Below are 16,244 nucleotides of genomic sequence, written 5' to 3'. Positions count from 1 at the left end.
GGATGACACACCAGCACTTCAGTTTCAGATGCCATCAGAGCCATGCTGGATAAATGGAAAATCCCACTAGACAAAGCGCACACAATTGTGCAAGACAATGCAAATAAACTTGCTACTTCAATCTCTCAAAACTTTTTTTTCTCGTTGTTTCAAGTGTAAAATACTTCCAGATTGCAGATGTTTGTTAGTTTGCTTTGCAAGCTTGCAAGTTGCATTTGCTATCGTCACCCTCTTATGTGATGTTTACACTCCTGCTGCAAAGGGAATGCACAGACATCAGAAGTCGCTGTGGTCATACCCAATGAATGGCGAAAAAAACTGAGTGGCAGCATTAGCGTTACCCCAAAAACACTTCTAAATGGGAAAGAGCTATTGTACAAAACGATTTCATAGAAATAGGAGGTATCTTTTTACAGATTGCCAAAAACTAAATAAGTAAGTGTTGGACGTGAATTGGTCATATGTGGGTATGGATCCTTGCCGATCCCGAATATCGGATCGGTGCGCCTCTAGTATCGGTATCGGCAGATATTCAAAATTTTAATATGGGAATCTGGATTGGACTAGAAAAAAATAATGTCTCATCTGTAATTATCATTGTTATTTTAATCTGTTACTTTCCAGAGGAGGAACAATATGCATTCCTGGGAGAGATTGGGGTTTTGAGGCATGCAATATGAAGTAAAAAAGAAATGTGGCTCAGAACAATGCATTCCATAGATGCTTCCCCACACATGTTGGCTAAGAGCTTGGGGAGGGTTATAATGGAACAAGAATATTGTTGTTGATATGCTGTTCATTTCCAATGGTGTCAGTCTGCTTTTTGAAAGTCCTGATAGCAGGGCTATCCTCTGTAATGATTGTCATTAGGTGATCGTTCTTGTCAACATTGTTACCCTGACCCACAGCTGCAGAACCTGGGAGTGAATCCGGCCAACATTGGCTTCAGCTACCTGACCTTGGAGTCGGACAAGTTCATTTGCATCAGGGAGAAGGTGGGAGACCAGAACCAGGTGGTCATCATTGACATGAATGACCCCACAAACCCAATCCGCCGGCCCATCTCTGCCGACAGTGCCATTATGAACCCTGCTAGCAAGGTCATCGCCCTTAAAGGTATGTTGCCTTACCATGCAGTGCCTCAGTGTGCCCTTTTCATAGCCATGGCTGTCATTTGGCCCTGTTGCATTGTTAAAACTATTGTTAGCTGTTTCTTCACTTCAAGAAAGTGCTTAAGAAAATTTTACTGGAATTTTGGCATCATTTGACTGCTGGCCATTGTGACATTAGAAGCCTGGAAGATGTTGGTAAATACTGGGTTTTATTCTTAAGTTTTTGTTTCACCAGATAAATTGTCATTTAGAATTATTTCATGCACTTCTAACAGGTCAGAGATCACTGTTTTCACCTTGTTTCTGTTTCATTTCTCTGTTTTTAAACAGTCATTGTGTTTGTTATAAAATAATAGCTTCCTGCAGCATACCTATGAAACACATTCAGTTTTTTAATAAATGTGCTATTTCCTGCTATAGTGCAGTGTTTGTCACTTAAATGTATGAACTGTGTAGTAACTTGCCTTGCCAGCCACGTACTACATCAGTTGTGGGAAATAATGGTTTTTCCATGTGTCAAGAGTCGATTGTATGTAGTTTGCGAATTATAGTCTATAGAAACCCAATACTAGTCTAGCTACTATGGGCCACTCCAAAATTAAAGCTTGAATTGTTGATATTGAAGTAAAAGATTAATATTTCAGTGTAATCTGCATTCAGCTGTTTTATCAGGCTGATAATTAAGTTTTAATGGAATATTAATACACGTCTTTTGATTATGTTGTAAAAATGGTGCCAATCAGCTGTTCAGTCTTTTCATCTTTGGTACAAGTTAATTCTCCCCCTACCGTCTAATGTACTATTTAGGTATCAGAATGTCAGTTAAAGCCAACAATTTAAATTTCTTTGCCATACCATAGTTAAAGTCTGTACCCTTCACCATTTAACTACTATATTTACCTGTCTTTCTCTTTCACTGGTCTATTCATCACATACCTGTTCAAGTAGAAATTACTTTGCCTGAAATATAAGATCTTCCCCAATTAATGTTTAAGTTGATGTAACGGTACAATGGAAATTAACTACTTTAGACAATGCCGCCTTTATAAAAAAGGATTAGTTTTTTGACAGCATAATAAAAAGTTTTATGTTCATATATCCTGGTCTGGTTAATTTTGGAATGGGGTGTTTTCCCAGTATCATTCAGCATAAAATTGTATGGTCTACTGAAACACACTAAACGGGTCGTTTAACTAAGACTATATAAGTACTGCAGTACGTTATTGTTGAGGGCACCAGTAGAGCACCTGCTGCCCCTTTGTCACACTGCTCCACTTCTTACACTGTTTTGCAATCTTTGCCTCCCCTTCCTTCTTTTCTTTTCCGAATCTCTTCTCTTCACTTCTGCTTTCTTGTCTTGTAGACGGTGAGTTCACCTCAGTGGGTTCAGATTCTCTCTTTCTGTGGCTTGGTGTACGTGGTGGTGTCCTCTCATAAAAGCTGACAAAGTTGGGAACCTCAGCCTTATATCTTCCATCCTCTCCCAGCCGGCTCTCATGCATTTCCGTTTATGTTGTTTGAGTATTTCTTTGCGACATGTTTGTTTTCATGTCTGCCCAAATCACCCATGAATATTGGCTCATCTCCTGAGATGATTGTCTTCCAAATGCACTCAAAATCTATGAGCAGCAGTTTAATCAATTCTCAGCTTTGGAAAGGTATAAAGTTGACCTCTGAACTGATAAGTCCCATCTCCAACCTGGAAGGATAAGCTAAACTCACTCTATTAAGCTGATAGTGTGTAATGTATATACATTTGAAATATTTTTGTTCTTACAATTTTGGTCGAGACCTGTGAATATTTAGTGTTTCCATCAGTTCAGAGCAGCCTGAACTTAATGCCGTACCAACACAGGCAATCCACCCCACATACTTTTATGAGAACCCTGTGTGTGTAAGCATGATGTGTTGTATGCTGATAAGGACTGTGGTATGCATTATCAGATAATGTGAATACTGGAATAAGGGAGGAATATGACATGGAGAGTCTACATACACGTACCACCATGTAACTTTCCAGATTATGAGATGTGTGGATTCATTTGGATTCATTGTCGCAGATGTGTGATTTGTAAAATGGTTGCTACTGCCACTAGCGGCAATGTGTTTGCGAGTACAAGTGGGGTCACCGTGATGTGGTAAATAAGGGACTGACCGGACTAGATGACTGATGTCAGGAATGTGAAGACAGGAAATCATGAGAGAAGGTGCGTAATTCAGAAGCAACACTTGGTGGGATGCCAAACCTGTTTTTAAAATTCCCATTTTATCTGGTATAAAAGTAAAGAATGCATACTTGAAGCAAACTCTTAGTGAAGAAATTAAAACACAATCCATATCACAATATCAGAATCAAATGTGGTATGATTTGTTGCTGATTGCGGTTTTATTCTCGGTGGGATATTTTACATGGGTTTATATTGAACTTTGTCCTTAAAGGTGTTCTTGTTAAGTCTCTTACATTTTTTAATTAAGGTTAAGTACACTGCTTAGAGTTTAGTAAACCTTCACTAAACATGGTTACTAACTAAAGTTACTGCCAATATTTATGCAGTGCTTGTCTGATTTAGCGTCTGCTTGTTAAACTTAAGATGGGTGATAGAAAATCCATTATATTTTTTTTTTTTATATTTGCCGGCATCTATGTATTTAACCAGTCTACACCCCTGCAGAACCGAAGACTCTTCACACACACTGCATTCTGTGAGAGCTACAGAACCTCTATAGTGTCTTCTTGCTGGGGAAGAGAAACCCCCTTAAGGCTTTGCTGGCTTTCTGGTGTAAGGGCCATTAGGTTCCTGAAGGAGCACCTTCAGAGAAGCCAGCTTTTCATTCTTTAATGCTTTGAATAACCGATCATCATCCTTTCAAAAACAAAACTCGCAAAACAAATAACACCCACGTTAACTGAAAATAAACTGCATCCGTAGTTCCAGTTAAGTGTAACGTGGTAATATTTTAGATGAGTTGTATCGGTATGTGATGGGATACTGCCACAGACATTAGCTTGCCAGCATGCAGATGTCTCTGGTTCCAACCCCACCCTTTTTTCATTGTTCCGCCCGCCTTCAGCTGCCAAGACGCTGCAGATTTTCAACATTGAAATAAAGAGCAAGATGAAGGCCCACACCATGACGGAGGACGTGATGTTTTGGAAATGGATCTCTGTGAACACGGTGGCCCTAGTCACGGAAACGGCCGTCTACCACTGGAGCATGGAAGGCATCTCTCAGCCTGTCAAAGTGTTCGATCGACATGCCAGCCTGGCAGGCTGTCAGATAATCAATTACAGGACGGATGAGCAGCAAAAGTGGCTTCTTCTCATAGGCATCTCTGCACAGGTGAGCCGTCACACAAGTGTGCAGTCACAAAGGGTCGCCCTATACAATGTTGCAGTGTGTCAATTTAAGCACACAGTGCCCTCACTGGATGATAATTCACACGCAGTGCCTTTAATTGATGTCACTTTACAACGCTACTCTTTGCAAAGCTGGGTATTCTGATTGACACCTATTTGTAAGTGGAATATCATTCAAGTTTCTTGCCTTGCATTATGTAAACACACCTTGGACTTTCCCCATTAACATTCAGCAGCATCAATTCTTCTGGCACCACTGCAGAGAAAAGAATAAATTTCTGTATCAGCAATTCCAAGAAGATTTGTTGTGATCATGCACAGACCATCAGCATTTTAGACTGGTCTACCACTGCATCTGGTTGCCCTAGTGTAGCTGCAAATGTGTAGCATTATCAGAGGATCGGTATATAAATAATCACAGCATTGGATAAACACTTAAATTAGTGAACAGCAACAGAACACGGCAATCCACAGTGTCAGTTTATGTGCAATTATTCCTCCTATTACTTTATAACATTCACATTTTATTCCTCATGTCTCCAGTAATAGCTTGTGTGACTTCAAGTAACTTGCTGATAATCAAACATCTTTTGTCAAGCCTCATTTGCGCAACTGGTAGTCTTGCCTCAAGGCACTGCATTGTTTCCATCATCTTGTCGTATCCATTTTAGAAACTGTTTAATAGTCTTTTTATTGATGACTTAATATCTGATATTTATACATTTAAAAATGCCTCGGTCTAGCATCTACAACGAGGTATATGACTTGCTTGGGATGTACATTTTTAAAGGTGTGCATAAAACACTGAGCATGAATGCATACATAAAGAGTAAAGAGTAGGTCAGACACTGAGTATTTGGGACATTCTTCATCATAACAGGCCCATTGCTGACAGCTTCAGGGGGTCCGGAGACTCAATATTGCCAAACTGCTTAGTAGGCAACTGGTCTTTTGATAGCTTTTATTTTCGTAGTGCATCAACATTCAGTTTTTGCCAGATTCAGGAAACGGATTGAGTTTGAAGAACTTCAAGGATGATCAGACCTCACTGAGGTGTTTTGTAAATATCATAAGCTGTATGTTTGGCATTCAGTGACTTTTGTTGAAGAGAATGATGTTGCTGAATTTTTAACTGCACTTACTTATTGTTCCCCTCCCTGCTTGTGTATGGTTCATATCCTTAACCCAGCTGATGACGTGGGTCTCCTTTTCCCTATTGCAAAGCAAACTTTGTGGGAAACACTGCAAGTTAATCTGCTTTACAAGAAACAAAATATATTTATCATATATTAGCATAAAATATGATCATCTAAGATGTTTCTGAGTGTGTTGAATGTTCCCCAGTGGAAAACAACTGCAGGATCAATTGAGGCTTTGTAAATGTAGTTGTAATAGGAAAGGCCTTTGATGGGACCTCTCCTATGTGCCCGACAGCAAAACCGTGTGGTGGGGGCCATGCAACTCTACTCTGTGGACCGGAAGGTGTCTCAACCCATAGAAGGCCACGCTGCCGCCTTTGCTGAGTTCAAAGTGGAGGGTAATGCCAAGCCCTCCACGCTCTTCTGCTTTGCTGTGAGGAGCCAGGCTGGTGGCAAGGTGGGATAGACTGATATTGCTGTGTTGCACCACTCTTTGTCTGTGCTACGTTTGCACCTTAAGGGTTCACTTACCGTTTGTGGGTTTATCCACATAGCTGTAGCAAGGATATATGCTTACTGCCCCTGCCAGCCCTGAAGTTGGCTGTTGTTTTGATTCGATGATTGTTTGTTGACATTTTAAGGTTATGATCAGGGTTCAGTATGTTTTATTTCATAAGGGCAGTAATGATGATCACCACTGAAAGCACTGGAACTGAGCCTGTGGCTTCCAGTGGCTTCATGGATTAAGACCATATGCACATCCACCTTCCACCTTCCAGCTGCATATAATAGAAGTGGGTCAACCTGCACCTGGGAACCAGCCATTTGCCAAGAAAGCGGTCGACGTGTTCTTCCCCCCTGAGGCCCAGACCGACTTCCCCGTGGCCATGCAGGTAACGGTGATGACTGAGTCCCACAAGCCTCCTGGTGGCTCTTGAGGAATATTTTACAATGGTGCCTGGAGAAGCCTGAGGCTCATGGGTTTTAGGATATATGACAATTAGCTACAAATCGATAGCTCACTTAACCGGCTACATAATTAGCCCAATAAACAGAATAGGGATAGAGGCAGAGAGGGAAAAAATAAATTGTGTAACCAAAATCAGTCTGTAAACATCAGAGTGATCCTCTGTTTTTTAATATCAGTCGGAAATCAAGGATCTTGATTTGTATGCTGATTAAGGATGTGGTTAAGGAATAAGGTTGGTATTTTGTGACAATATTCAGTTTTGCAATGTAACCAATTTGTGCTGTTAATGTTTTGTTTAAAACCTGTCCACTGAGTTTAATGGGTGACTTTGACAGATCATTTTAATGGTTGCTAGTATTAGTTCATTTAAATAGCAATTCCAATGATTAATATAAATAATACTTTAAATGACAGCAATTTAAATAGTTTTAAATAATAAATAATACTCATTTATTGCATATTGTCACAAAACACCCTCTATAAAGGAGCGCCTTTTATTTGACATTTCTGAGCAAGACAATCTGTATTCAGCAAAAAAGGCTACACTGTAGGTTGCATCTACCCGAACCCGTACAATGCTTATAACCACATCTACTGAACAGCGAAAACAGGACATATTTCATTATATTGGGAGTACATATGATCTTTGTTTAATTGCAGGAGTTACACCTAGCTTTGCTGTAATTTACTGCATTGACAGTCCACTTATTCATCCAATTTCCCTCATATTTAGATTGGTGTCAAACATGGCGTTATCTACTTGATCACCAAATACGGCTACATCCACATGTATGATCTGGAAACAGGAGTGTGCATCTACATGAACCGCATCAGTGCTGAGACCATCTTTGTCACCGCCTCGCACGAGCCCACCTCTGGCATCATCGGGGTCAATAAGAAGGGACAGGTAGGCCATGTCCTTCATACCTACACAGTCAGCAGCTGGGGATCCGCAGCCTTTAATCCTGAAGGTCACAGTGTTTGCAGCTGGCCAAATACCTCTGCCTCCACAAGTCAATAAAATGGATATTTCTTGAAGTTTCTACAGCTTTTATCACCATTAAGCTATGGAATGAAGTCAAAATGGCTGAATGGTGTGGTGTGTGACTCTGAATCATGAACTTGACCCTCCATGTCCTTAATTAATTATCCTGTGGGCCAGTTAGCTATCATATGTTCCTGGCTTCTTATACTGTATCATAGGTGGTGTTTGAAAGATACAGGACATGTATGTGAACCTCATACCACTGCCTGTGTACTTCTAGGTGCTGTCTGTGTGTGTGGAGGAGGAGAACATTGTGAACTATGCCACCAACGTGCTGCAGAACCCAGACCTGGGCCTGCGCATGGCTGTGCGCAGCAATCTGGCTGGAGCAGAGGAGCTCTTCGCCCGCAAGTTCAACACGCTCTTCGCCCAGGGCAGCTACTCTGAGGCGGCCAAAGTCGCAGCCTCTGCCCCCAAGGTGAAGTATCACATGCCGGATTGTATCGCTGAGTCAGAAGTCAGACTGACTGGCCCCAAAGCTGTTAGTGTAGAGCAGGCTTTCCAATTCAGTCTCACCTATTTAACTATTTCGATTTTATATCCCAGGGGCTTTTAACCTGTATTGCACGTCAAATTCATGTAACGTGAAAAATATTTAAAGGAAACTCTTATTCGATTCTTATTTAACAGTTACCTATGCAATCATGTGCTCTCTAGGTCCCTAACTCTGCTCTGTTTTGGGGGGGGGGGGGGTTCAGTAAAGGTTAAAGTCTTGAGCCCTGTTCACGCCTGGTATTAACATGCGTCCTGGGTGATCCGATCACAAGTGGACAGCCCTAAATACGTTAGTTCACGCCTGGCATTAACGCTTGTAATCGGAACTCACTTTCCCGCAACTTATTTAAATAAGCACGTAAATCATTTCTGTATGCAGAATCTGCCAAACATTAAAAGGAGGAGAAGAAATCAAAAGCTATTTGCTTTGGCTATTGAAATAAATAAGAATATCCATAAATAAATAAATATTTGAATAATTAATGTGGCCTTTTATTTTTAAATAATGCCATAAAAAGTATATTTCCTGTTTGTCTTCTACGTATATTCTTTAAATTGTTCGTAATAATGTGATTTTCAATAGACATTCATTATCATAAAATATTACTTCACATAATGCAAATATATTTACTTAAATTCAAAATATATTTCACAATAAGTTCTACTTTCTACCTGTAGACATGCATTTTTACATCCCGTCAACACAGTCCAAATGTACGCGATAAAAGGGTCTTTCAGTACTAAGATATTAGGGCAGGCTAAATACTTTTCTATTCAAGGGCAAAGGGTTCAGTCTGTAATGCATTAGGGTAATACTTTAACATTGGTTGCCATATGATAATGTTTTGGCTTTTAATCATAACCAATGAAGCTCAAAATTTGAGAAAATTTCAATGAAGCGATTCATTGTTTCACTGGTGTGGGACCGAATTTCTGACCAGGAGTTCATGCTCCTGGACAGTCCAGTATAAAACTATATAAACAATTATACTATTATTATATGTTTCTACTGACATATCCTTTTTCTAGGCTGTTGAACACACATTCTTTCCTACATGCTTTAAATTCACGTTCATGTGATTTTTACCGGCATGGTTCACCAGTATTTGTAAAGTGTGGACCAGACCAACTTTCACATAAATAAGGAAGCTTCATCAAAGTGCGCATTAAATATGATCTGTGCAATTTCCAAAACATCTTTAACAAATCAGTTCTTGGACAATTTATTTTTCCCAAATTTGCATGGAATATTAATAATGTACACTTTTGAGAAGATTTCCATGCGAATGAGTCGCGGCAGTCCTATATTAAACCAACTTCCCAGCACATTCAAACTTATTTTTTGGTCTTGTAGGAAAAAAATGCATTGTTATTCGCAGTGCAATTTACTAAACAGTGGCCCATTCTGCACTGACAGATGTTCTGACATAAATCATATCAAATACCACTTGCGTATTTAATGTGTACTTAATGTGTTTTGGGTGCGTTCACACCTGTAATTAGCGCTGTCCACTTGTGATCGGATCACCCAGGACTCATGTTAATACCAGTTGTGAACAGAGCCTTCATCTGTTGTTATTTATAAATATGCGCTTTGCAAAATGCAGCATTTGAAATATTTACCAAACTACAATTTACTAAAAACTGATCAGTCCTGATAACCATCATGTGGAAAATCTTTTGTTGGAAAATTTGTGTTCAGTTACATGTTTTTGTATCCCAGCATTCAGTTGATTTGTAATTAAAAGAATATTTTAGATATGGCCCATTTTCTGGCATGCAGGATAATTTATTGAATAATTTATTGGCTTTGCTGCTGCTTGGCCAGGAGCTAATTATTGCCTGGGTAAAGCTAGGTGTCATCTCGCTTTCTGTGACTTGTACTGAAGTAGTGCTGGGACATTGAAGACCGTCAAACTCTGACAGGAGACCTTTGTGGTATCGTCCTGGAAGTGTGGCGTTTGTTTGAAAAGTGAATGTGAAACATACACCTAATGGCTGTCGGGCGCAAAGCAATCGATTGAATGCCTACTTTCCCCCTAGGGCATCCTGCGTACAGCAGACACCATCCGGCGGTTCCAGAGTGTCCCGGCCCAGCCTGGCCAGGCCTCCCCCCTGCTACAATATTTTGGTATTCTGTTGGATCAGGGCCAGCTCAACCGACTAGAGTCCCTGGAGCTCTGCCGGCCCGTCCTGCAGCAAGGTCGCAAACAGCTCCTGGAGAAATGGCTGAAGGAGGACAAGGTACCTGCTGCCCGCCCTGGACATGGCGAACTTGGGGAGTCCTGATCGGCAGCTTGGCTGCTGCTTGCTGTTGGCTGTTGGGCCTTAACTACTTGCCACTGTTTGGGGAAACTGCTTCCTGTCCAACTTTTCCCTTGTGGACCCTAAAAAATGGCTTCTGTTCTGAGAAGGGGTGCTCACCCTTAGTGTCAGGAACGCTAAGCTGGCCCTGTGTTTGCAGCTGGAGTGCTCTGAGGAACTGGGTGACCTGGTGAAGAGTGCAGACCCCACTCTAGCCCTCAGTGTTTACCTGAGGGCCAATGTTCCCAACAAGGTCATCCAGTGCTTTGCTGAGACTGGCCAGTTCCAGAAAATCGTGCTTTATGCAAAGAAGGTAAGAAACAAGATTTCTGTGATGCGAATCTCTGTATTACCCTTGCAAGAGGAACTGAAGTTACCTGAACACATTCAGTGTCCCAAGATCTAGTATGGGAAATAATAATAGTCAAATTCTTACGAGCATGCAAATATTGTTTTTCCTGATTTGCGGGTCCACTCCTATGTGAACTTGGGTATGTTCACCCAGAATTGCAGCTTTCCCCACATATGCTGCTTATGAAAGGGTCCTTAGACAAACATTGGAGTTTCTCTTCCCCCTAGGTGGGTTACACCCCAGACTGGGTCTTCCTGCTGAGAAGTGTGATGCGTGTGAGTCCTGACCAAGGACTGCAGTTCGCACAGATGCTGGTCCAGGATGAGGAGCCACTGGCCAACATCAACCAGGTACTTTTCACTTCCTGACTCCCTGCTACTGTGCTGTTGTCACAGATGGGAGAGCTATTCCTGGTATGTGCTCTGCTTGGGGCATGAGGCTCTCACCTAGAGCGAAGACCAGCAGCTCACACTCAGCTATGTAATTAAGGATCATTGTAGGCAAAAGCTTTTTTAAGATTCTAATGGGTTTGGATGCTGTTCAACCAAATAGTTACTTCAGCATTAGTTCAAATACAAGAACTCGTGGCCATAGGTGGAAATTAGCGGGAGAACATTTCAAACTGGATTTAAGGAAGCACTTCTTTACACAGCGTGTAGTCAGAGTATGGAATAGTCTTCCTGATAACGTAGTGCAAGCTGAATCCTTGTGTTCCTTTAAATCAGAGCTAGATGAGATTTTAACAACTCTGAGCTATTAGTTAAGTTCTCCTCCCCAAGTGAGCTTGATGGGCTGAATGGCCTCCTCTCATTTGTATAGTTCTTATGTTCTTATGAGTTGGCCTCCGTTAGCAGATTTAATTGCAATATTGGAATGTCTGTTTTTTCCCAATACCAGGGTTAAACACAACGTTAAACTTGATAGTCCCCAATTAACAACATAAATAAAAATAACGTGATGAAACCTCATGCAGTTGAAAGTAGAGGCTTATATCAGGGGTTAAATGAAGTAAAAAGGGTAATGCATTTTCTCAGCTCAGCTCTCAGTCATGAAAGAGTCAAACATTTGTTAGCATATGGAACCCTCTTGTAATCTCCCTATGCTCTGCCTGCGTGTCTGCGTGTGTTTGCCTGTTTGCCCAGATCGTGGACGTTTTTATGGAGAGCAGCCTGGTCCAGCAGTGCACCTCCTTCTTGCTTGATGCGCTAAAGAACAACAGGCCTACCGAGGGCCATCTGCAGACCCGGCTTCTGGAAATGAATCTCATCCATGCCCCACAGGTACGGCCTTGTGGGTTCTGTCGCTACTCACGCTGTTTACATGCAAGCACACATGCAAATCAAATTCAGCACTGAGATGGGATGGTAGGACCCCACTCATCACAGCAGTGAGGAATCAGACCATCGGGTTATGTTGTATGTGCATAGCAGTTATTTTTCCTGTTTCCTTTATTTTTTCTGTGCTTATTTTATTTATGCATTGTCTTTTAATGTCCTCTGTTTTGTGTACTGAAAATGTATGCACCCAATCCAAACGTTTTATTCCCGTGACACGTCTGTGTTTGTGTTGTCTATGATTTGTGACAGGTGATTGTGAGATCTGATTTTTAAGGATGGAATGTGTGTGCTTTTTTAAAATGATAATGATAGCGTTTTTATGATGAAGTGCTGAGTACCTGTGATTCTGGTGGTTGTACATGTTTGTTTGTTTGTTTGTTTGGGAGAACAGGTGGCTGATGCCATCTTGGGGAACCAGATGTTCACACACTACGACCGTGCCCACATCGCCCAGCTGTGTGAGAAAGCTGGTCTGCTACAGAGGGCGCTGGAGCACTACAGTGACCTATACGACATCAAGCGTGCTGTGGTCCACACACACCTGCTCAACCCTGAGGTCAGGACCTGTGGCATGGCATACGTTTGCCATAATAATGAGGGTATATGTTCCCATTGATCTGTTGGTATGTCTGACCACATTATATGTAATATTCTCCCCCCATCTTTTTACAGTGGCTGGTGAACTTCTTTGGCTCTCTGTCAGTGGACGACTCCCTGGAGTGCCTGAGAGCCATGCTGTCGGCCAACATCAGGCAGAACCTGCAGCTCTGTGTTCAAGTCGCATCTAAGTACCACGAGCAGCTCGGCACACAGGCACTGGTGGAGCTCTTTGAATCCTTCAAGAGTTATGAGGGTGAGGGCTGTCGCATGCCTCCTGTGTGGAGGTCAAATGCGACATGCATGTTTAAAGAGAGTGGACCATTATTGAAAAGTAGCTAATGTTATGGCCAAACTGTGTTGTCGTAGCAACCAATGACTTAGATGTCGTTAGACAGTATTCTCTTAAAATTTCTGTATATAGAATAAATATTAGTCTTATATCTCTCTAAAAAAAAACACCTACTATTATTCAACTTCTGCAAGTTGAACCAGGTGACTTGTGAAAGATTAAAACTGACAGTTTGATAATTCTATAAGGTTTGGAGTTTGTTTTTGTGATTTGTAGTGGAGACAAACAATCAAAAGTCTCTGAAAAACCATCATAGGAAGAGCAGGACTAAGTGGCTGGATCCTGTCATTACTTTCTTTTGTTTTCCCGTTACTGTGGAAACAGATTCTTTTACTATTGATTGAGAGAACTTGGCTAATCTTTCTCTTGTTTTTAGGGCTGTTCTACTTCCTTGGTTCTATCGTCAACTTCAGCCAGGATGCTGACGTCCACTTCAAATACATCCAAGCTGCGTGCAAAACAGGCCAGATCAAAGAAGTAGAGAGGATCTGTCGTGAGAGCAACTGTTACGATGCTGATCGAGTCAAAAACTTCCTCAAGGTACCAAATTTCAAACTGCCAACTATTGTTTTTTTGAAGGTGCTCTTTATCCGGAGTGATTTACATGATTGGCAGGTCCTTGGATGGAATATTATTTGCTGGAGCATTTCAAGCTGTGAGACCTTCTTTGATTACAGTCATAGTGCCAGCGCTAAGGATTATGGGAAAGGCAGGGCAATGAAGCTTCATAATGACAAGTCTACTTAATACCTTATTGCCAGCATTGGTACTTTAATTGTGAGAATATGGAGACAAAACTTAAAATGACACACTTGTTGCACATTTGATGCAGATGATTGTTCTTGTTGCCTTTCTCATTTAACCTGACATCTTAAATTGCGGGGTTGTCACTTGACCATATCCTGTTTTATGTTTGCTTTTAGGAGGCCAAGTTGACTGACCAGCTGCCTTTAATCATAGTGTGTGACCGATTTGACTTTGTCCATGACCTCGTCCTGTACCTGTACCGCAACAACCTGCAGAAGTACATTGAGATCTATGTGCAGAAGGTAAAAGTGGCCATCAGAACATGACACAACAACTGCCATATTACACCAGGAGGAAGTTGCGTTTCTCCTAACACAATATAAGTCATCAGTGTGTAGCATTAGCCTGAAATCAACCAGGTGAATATCGCCAGACGGTTCAATTATAGGAAGAATGGGTATTTGCATTAGTTCATTATAAATGATTATGCCTTTGATTTGTCTTGGTCATGTGACATGTCTTGGTCAATCATTGCATCTCATCCCATTGTCATGGGTTTTCAAATATATCAGCGTTTTTTTTGCAGCCATTGTAGCCCACAAGGTGAGAAATTTTCCCTGACATGCAAAGAAGCTGGATATTAACAAGACATGCTATGTCTACCAATAAATGAACGACGGGGAGATAATGATACAAATTTTCTCATCTGTGTAAATGCAGTTTCATTGTATTTTAAAATAACCCTTTAAGCAAATTTTGTTTCAGTGTTTGCATTGTCACTGCTTAAGGGCTTTATCAGGGCAAACACTGCGTTAGAATACTGTTGTGTGCAGAAATAGATACTGTAAGGTTTCCTAAATGCAAATTTCAGGTAAATTATCTTCAAAGAAAAGCTTAGCATTTTCTGATGCCTCAAGCTCTATTGTTAATGCTATAGTTGAATTCTTTGTGACTTTCAAAAAAACATGCCTTTAACTGAATTGGTTCTAAATTGCCCTCAGTGTATGATTGTATGTGTGCCCTTCTATATGTTTGCATCCCCTCCAAAGTATCCTCTACCTTGTGCTACCTGAAATATATGGCCCAGGCTCACAGTTGACCATGTCCTTGAATAGTGGTTATGAAAGATCAGTGTGTAGAGCTTGGAAGGAGGAGGTTGCTGATGTGAATGCTTTTGGTTTGGTAGGTGAACCCCAGCCGCCTGCCTGTGGTTATTGGAGGACTACTCGATGTGGACTGCTCTGAAGATGTGATCAAGAATCTCATCATGGTGGTGCGGGGGCAGTTCTCTACTGATGAGCTGGTGGCCGAGGTTGAGAAGAGAAACCGGTAAACAGTGGATTAAAAAATAACCCTCCAGTACTAATATTGATAGTTTTTAGCCTTCTCTGCTTTTATGTCCAGGGTTATGACTTTTGATTAACAGGAAGCAGTGGGCTTTACATGTCTCCACCACCTTGACCTGAAGACTAGTGGCTAACAGCAGTAGGATGTTAGTTAAGAAATCTGACTGTAGGAAGTTAACCTAAAAGGTCCTTGCAGATTCAGGTACTTCTGTATTAATTAGTAGCAGCTATTTTCTTTGCAAGGTTTTTTTTAGATATAGATTAAACACATTTAGAACTGGACTCACAGAATTTTACACCATTGTGGATGTTCCTCGAGATTGTGGACAATAGTGTCTTTGTTTTCTGTCAAAGGCTGAAACTACTGCTGCCATGGCTGGAATCCAGGATCCATGAAGGCTGTGAGGAGCCCGCTACCCACAATGCACTGGCCAAGATTTACATTGACAGCAACAACAATCCCGAGCGCTTCCTGAGGGAGAACCCGTTCTATGACAGTGCTGTGGTGGGCAAGTACTGTGAGAAGCGTGACCCCCACCTGGCCTGCGTGGCCTATGAGAGAGGCCAGTGTGACTTGGAGCTCATCAAGGTCTGTACCCTTGTCTCCACTCAACAGTCATTACCTACTAGTTGGTTGTATTTATGGTTCATATAGTGAATTCCCTTTCAATACAAATTAAAAGGTTAAATGACTGTTAGAAGAGGCCTGTGTCAGCATATTCCTGCTTCCTTCTGTTGTCACCTGTTTAGGTTTGCAATGAGAACTCCCTGTTTAAGAGCGAGGCTCGCTATCTTGTGCGTCGGAAAGATCCAGAACTGTGGGCCAATGTGCTGGAGGAGAACAACCCATTCAGGCGGCAGCTAATTGATCAGGTAATTCCCATCCTGTGAGAACTGTACGAGAGAACTTCGAACAAGACTTCCAGTGGTGGGAGGGGCAAAGAAAAACCTATTGCTGGATGGATATGATACATTGATAGGTAGTATGGATGACTTTCAGCACAACAGGTTTCAGGGATCCAGGTCTTTGTCATTTGTCACCACAGGATCTGGTTCATGCGTCTGAAAGGCGTCAACATTATGTATCCAC

General features: G+C 41.4%; 1 protein-coding gene across 3 annotated transcripts in view; it reads left to right on the top strand.

Annotated features, from left to right (window-relative positions):
• cltcl1 (clathrin, heavy chain-like 1) overlaps positions 1-16,244 on the top strand; it is a 61,709-nt gene that overhangs the window by 29,833 nt on the left and 15,632 nt on the right. For all 3 annotated transcript variants that reach the window (XM_072709124.1, XM_023832278.2, XM_023832275.2), the window contains exons 2-18: positions 909-1,116; positions 4,185-4,453; positions 5,905-6,066; positions 6,389-6,502; positions 7,313-7,486; positions 7,845-8,042; positions 10,163-10,363; positions 10,584-10,736; positions 11,003-11,125; positions 11,918-12,055; positions 12,504-12,668; positions 12,785-12,965; positions 13,438-13,601; positions 13,985-14,110; positions 14,995-15,137; positions 15,509-15,743; positions 15,905-16,027. In XM_072709124.1, the coding sequence (XP_072565225.1) occupies positions 909-1,116; positions 4,185-4,453; positions 5,905-6,066; positions 6,389-6,502; positions 7,313-7,486; positions 7,845-8,042; positions 10,163-10,363; positions 10,584-10,736; positions 11,003-11,125; positions 11,918-12,055; positions 12,504-12,668; positions 12,785-12,965; positions 13,438-13,601; positions 13,985-14,110; positions 14,995-15,137; positions 15,509-15,743; positions 15,905-16,027 (2,877 nt within the window). The remainder of the gene's footprint in view (positions 1-908; positions 1,117-4,184; positions 4,454-5,904; positions 6,067-6,388; positions 6,503-7,312; positions 7,487-7,844; positions 8,043-10,162; positions 10,364-10,583; positions 10,737-11,002; positions 11,126-11,917; positions 12,056-12,503; positions 12,669-12,784; positions 12,966-13,437; positions 13,602-13,984; positions 14,111-14,994; positions 15,138-15,508; positions 15,744-15,904; positions 16,028-16,244) is intronic.

Source organism: Paramormyrops kingsleyae, chromosome 2 (assembly GCF_048594095.1).
Source record: "Paramormyrops kingsleyae isolate MSU_618 chromosome 2, PKINGS_0.4, whole genome shotgun sequence".
Taxonomy (NCBI): domain Eukaryota; kingdom Metazoa; phylum Chordata; class Actinopteri; order Osteoglossiformes; family Mormyridae; genus Paramormyrops; species Paramormyrops kingsleyae.
Note: the sequence above shows the minus strand (reverse complement) of the source record. Positions and strands in the feature narration are given on the sequence as shown.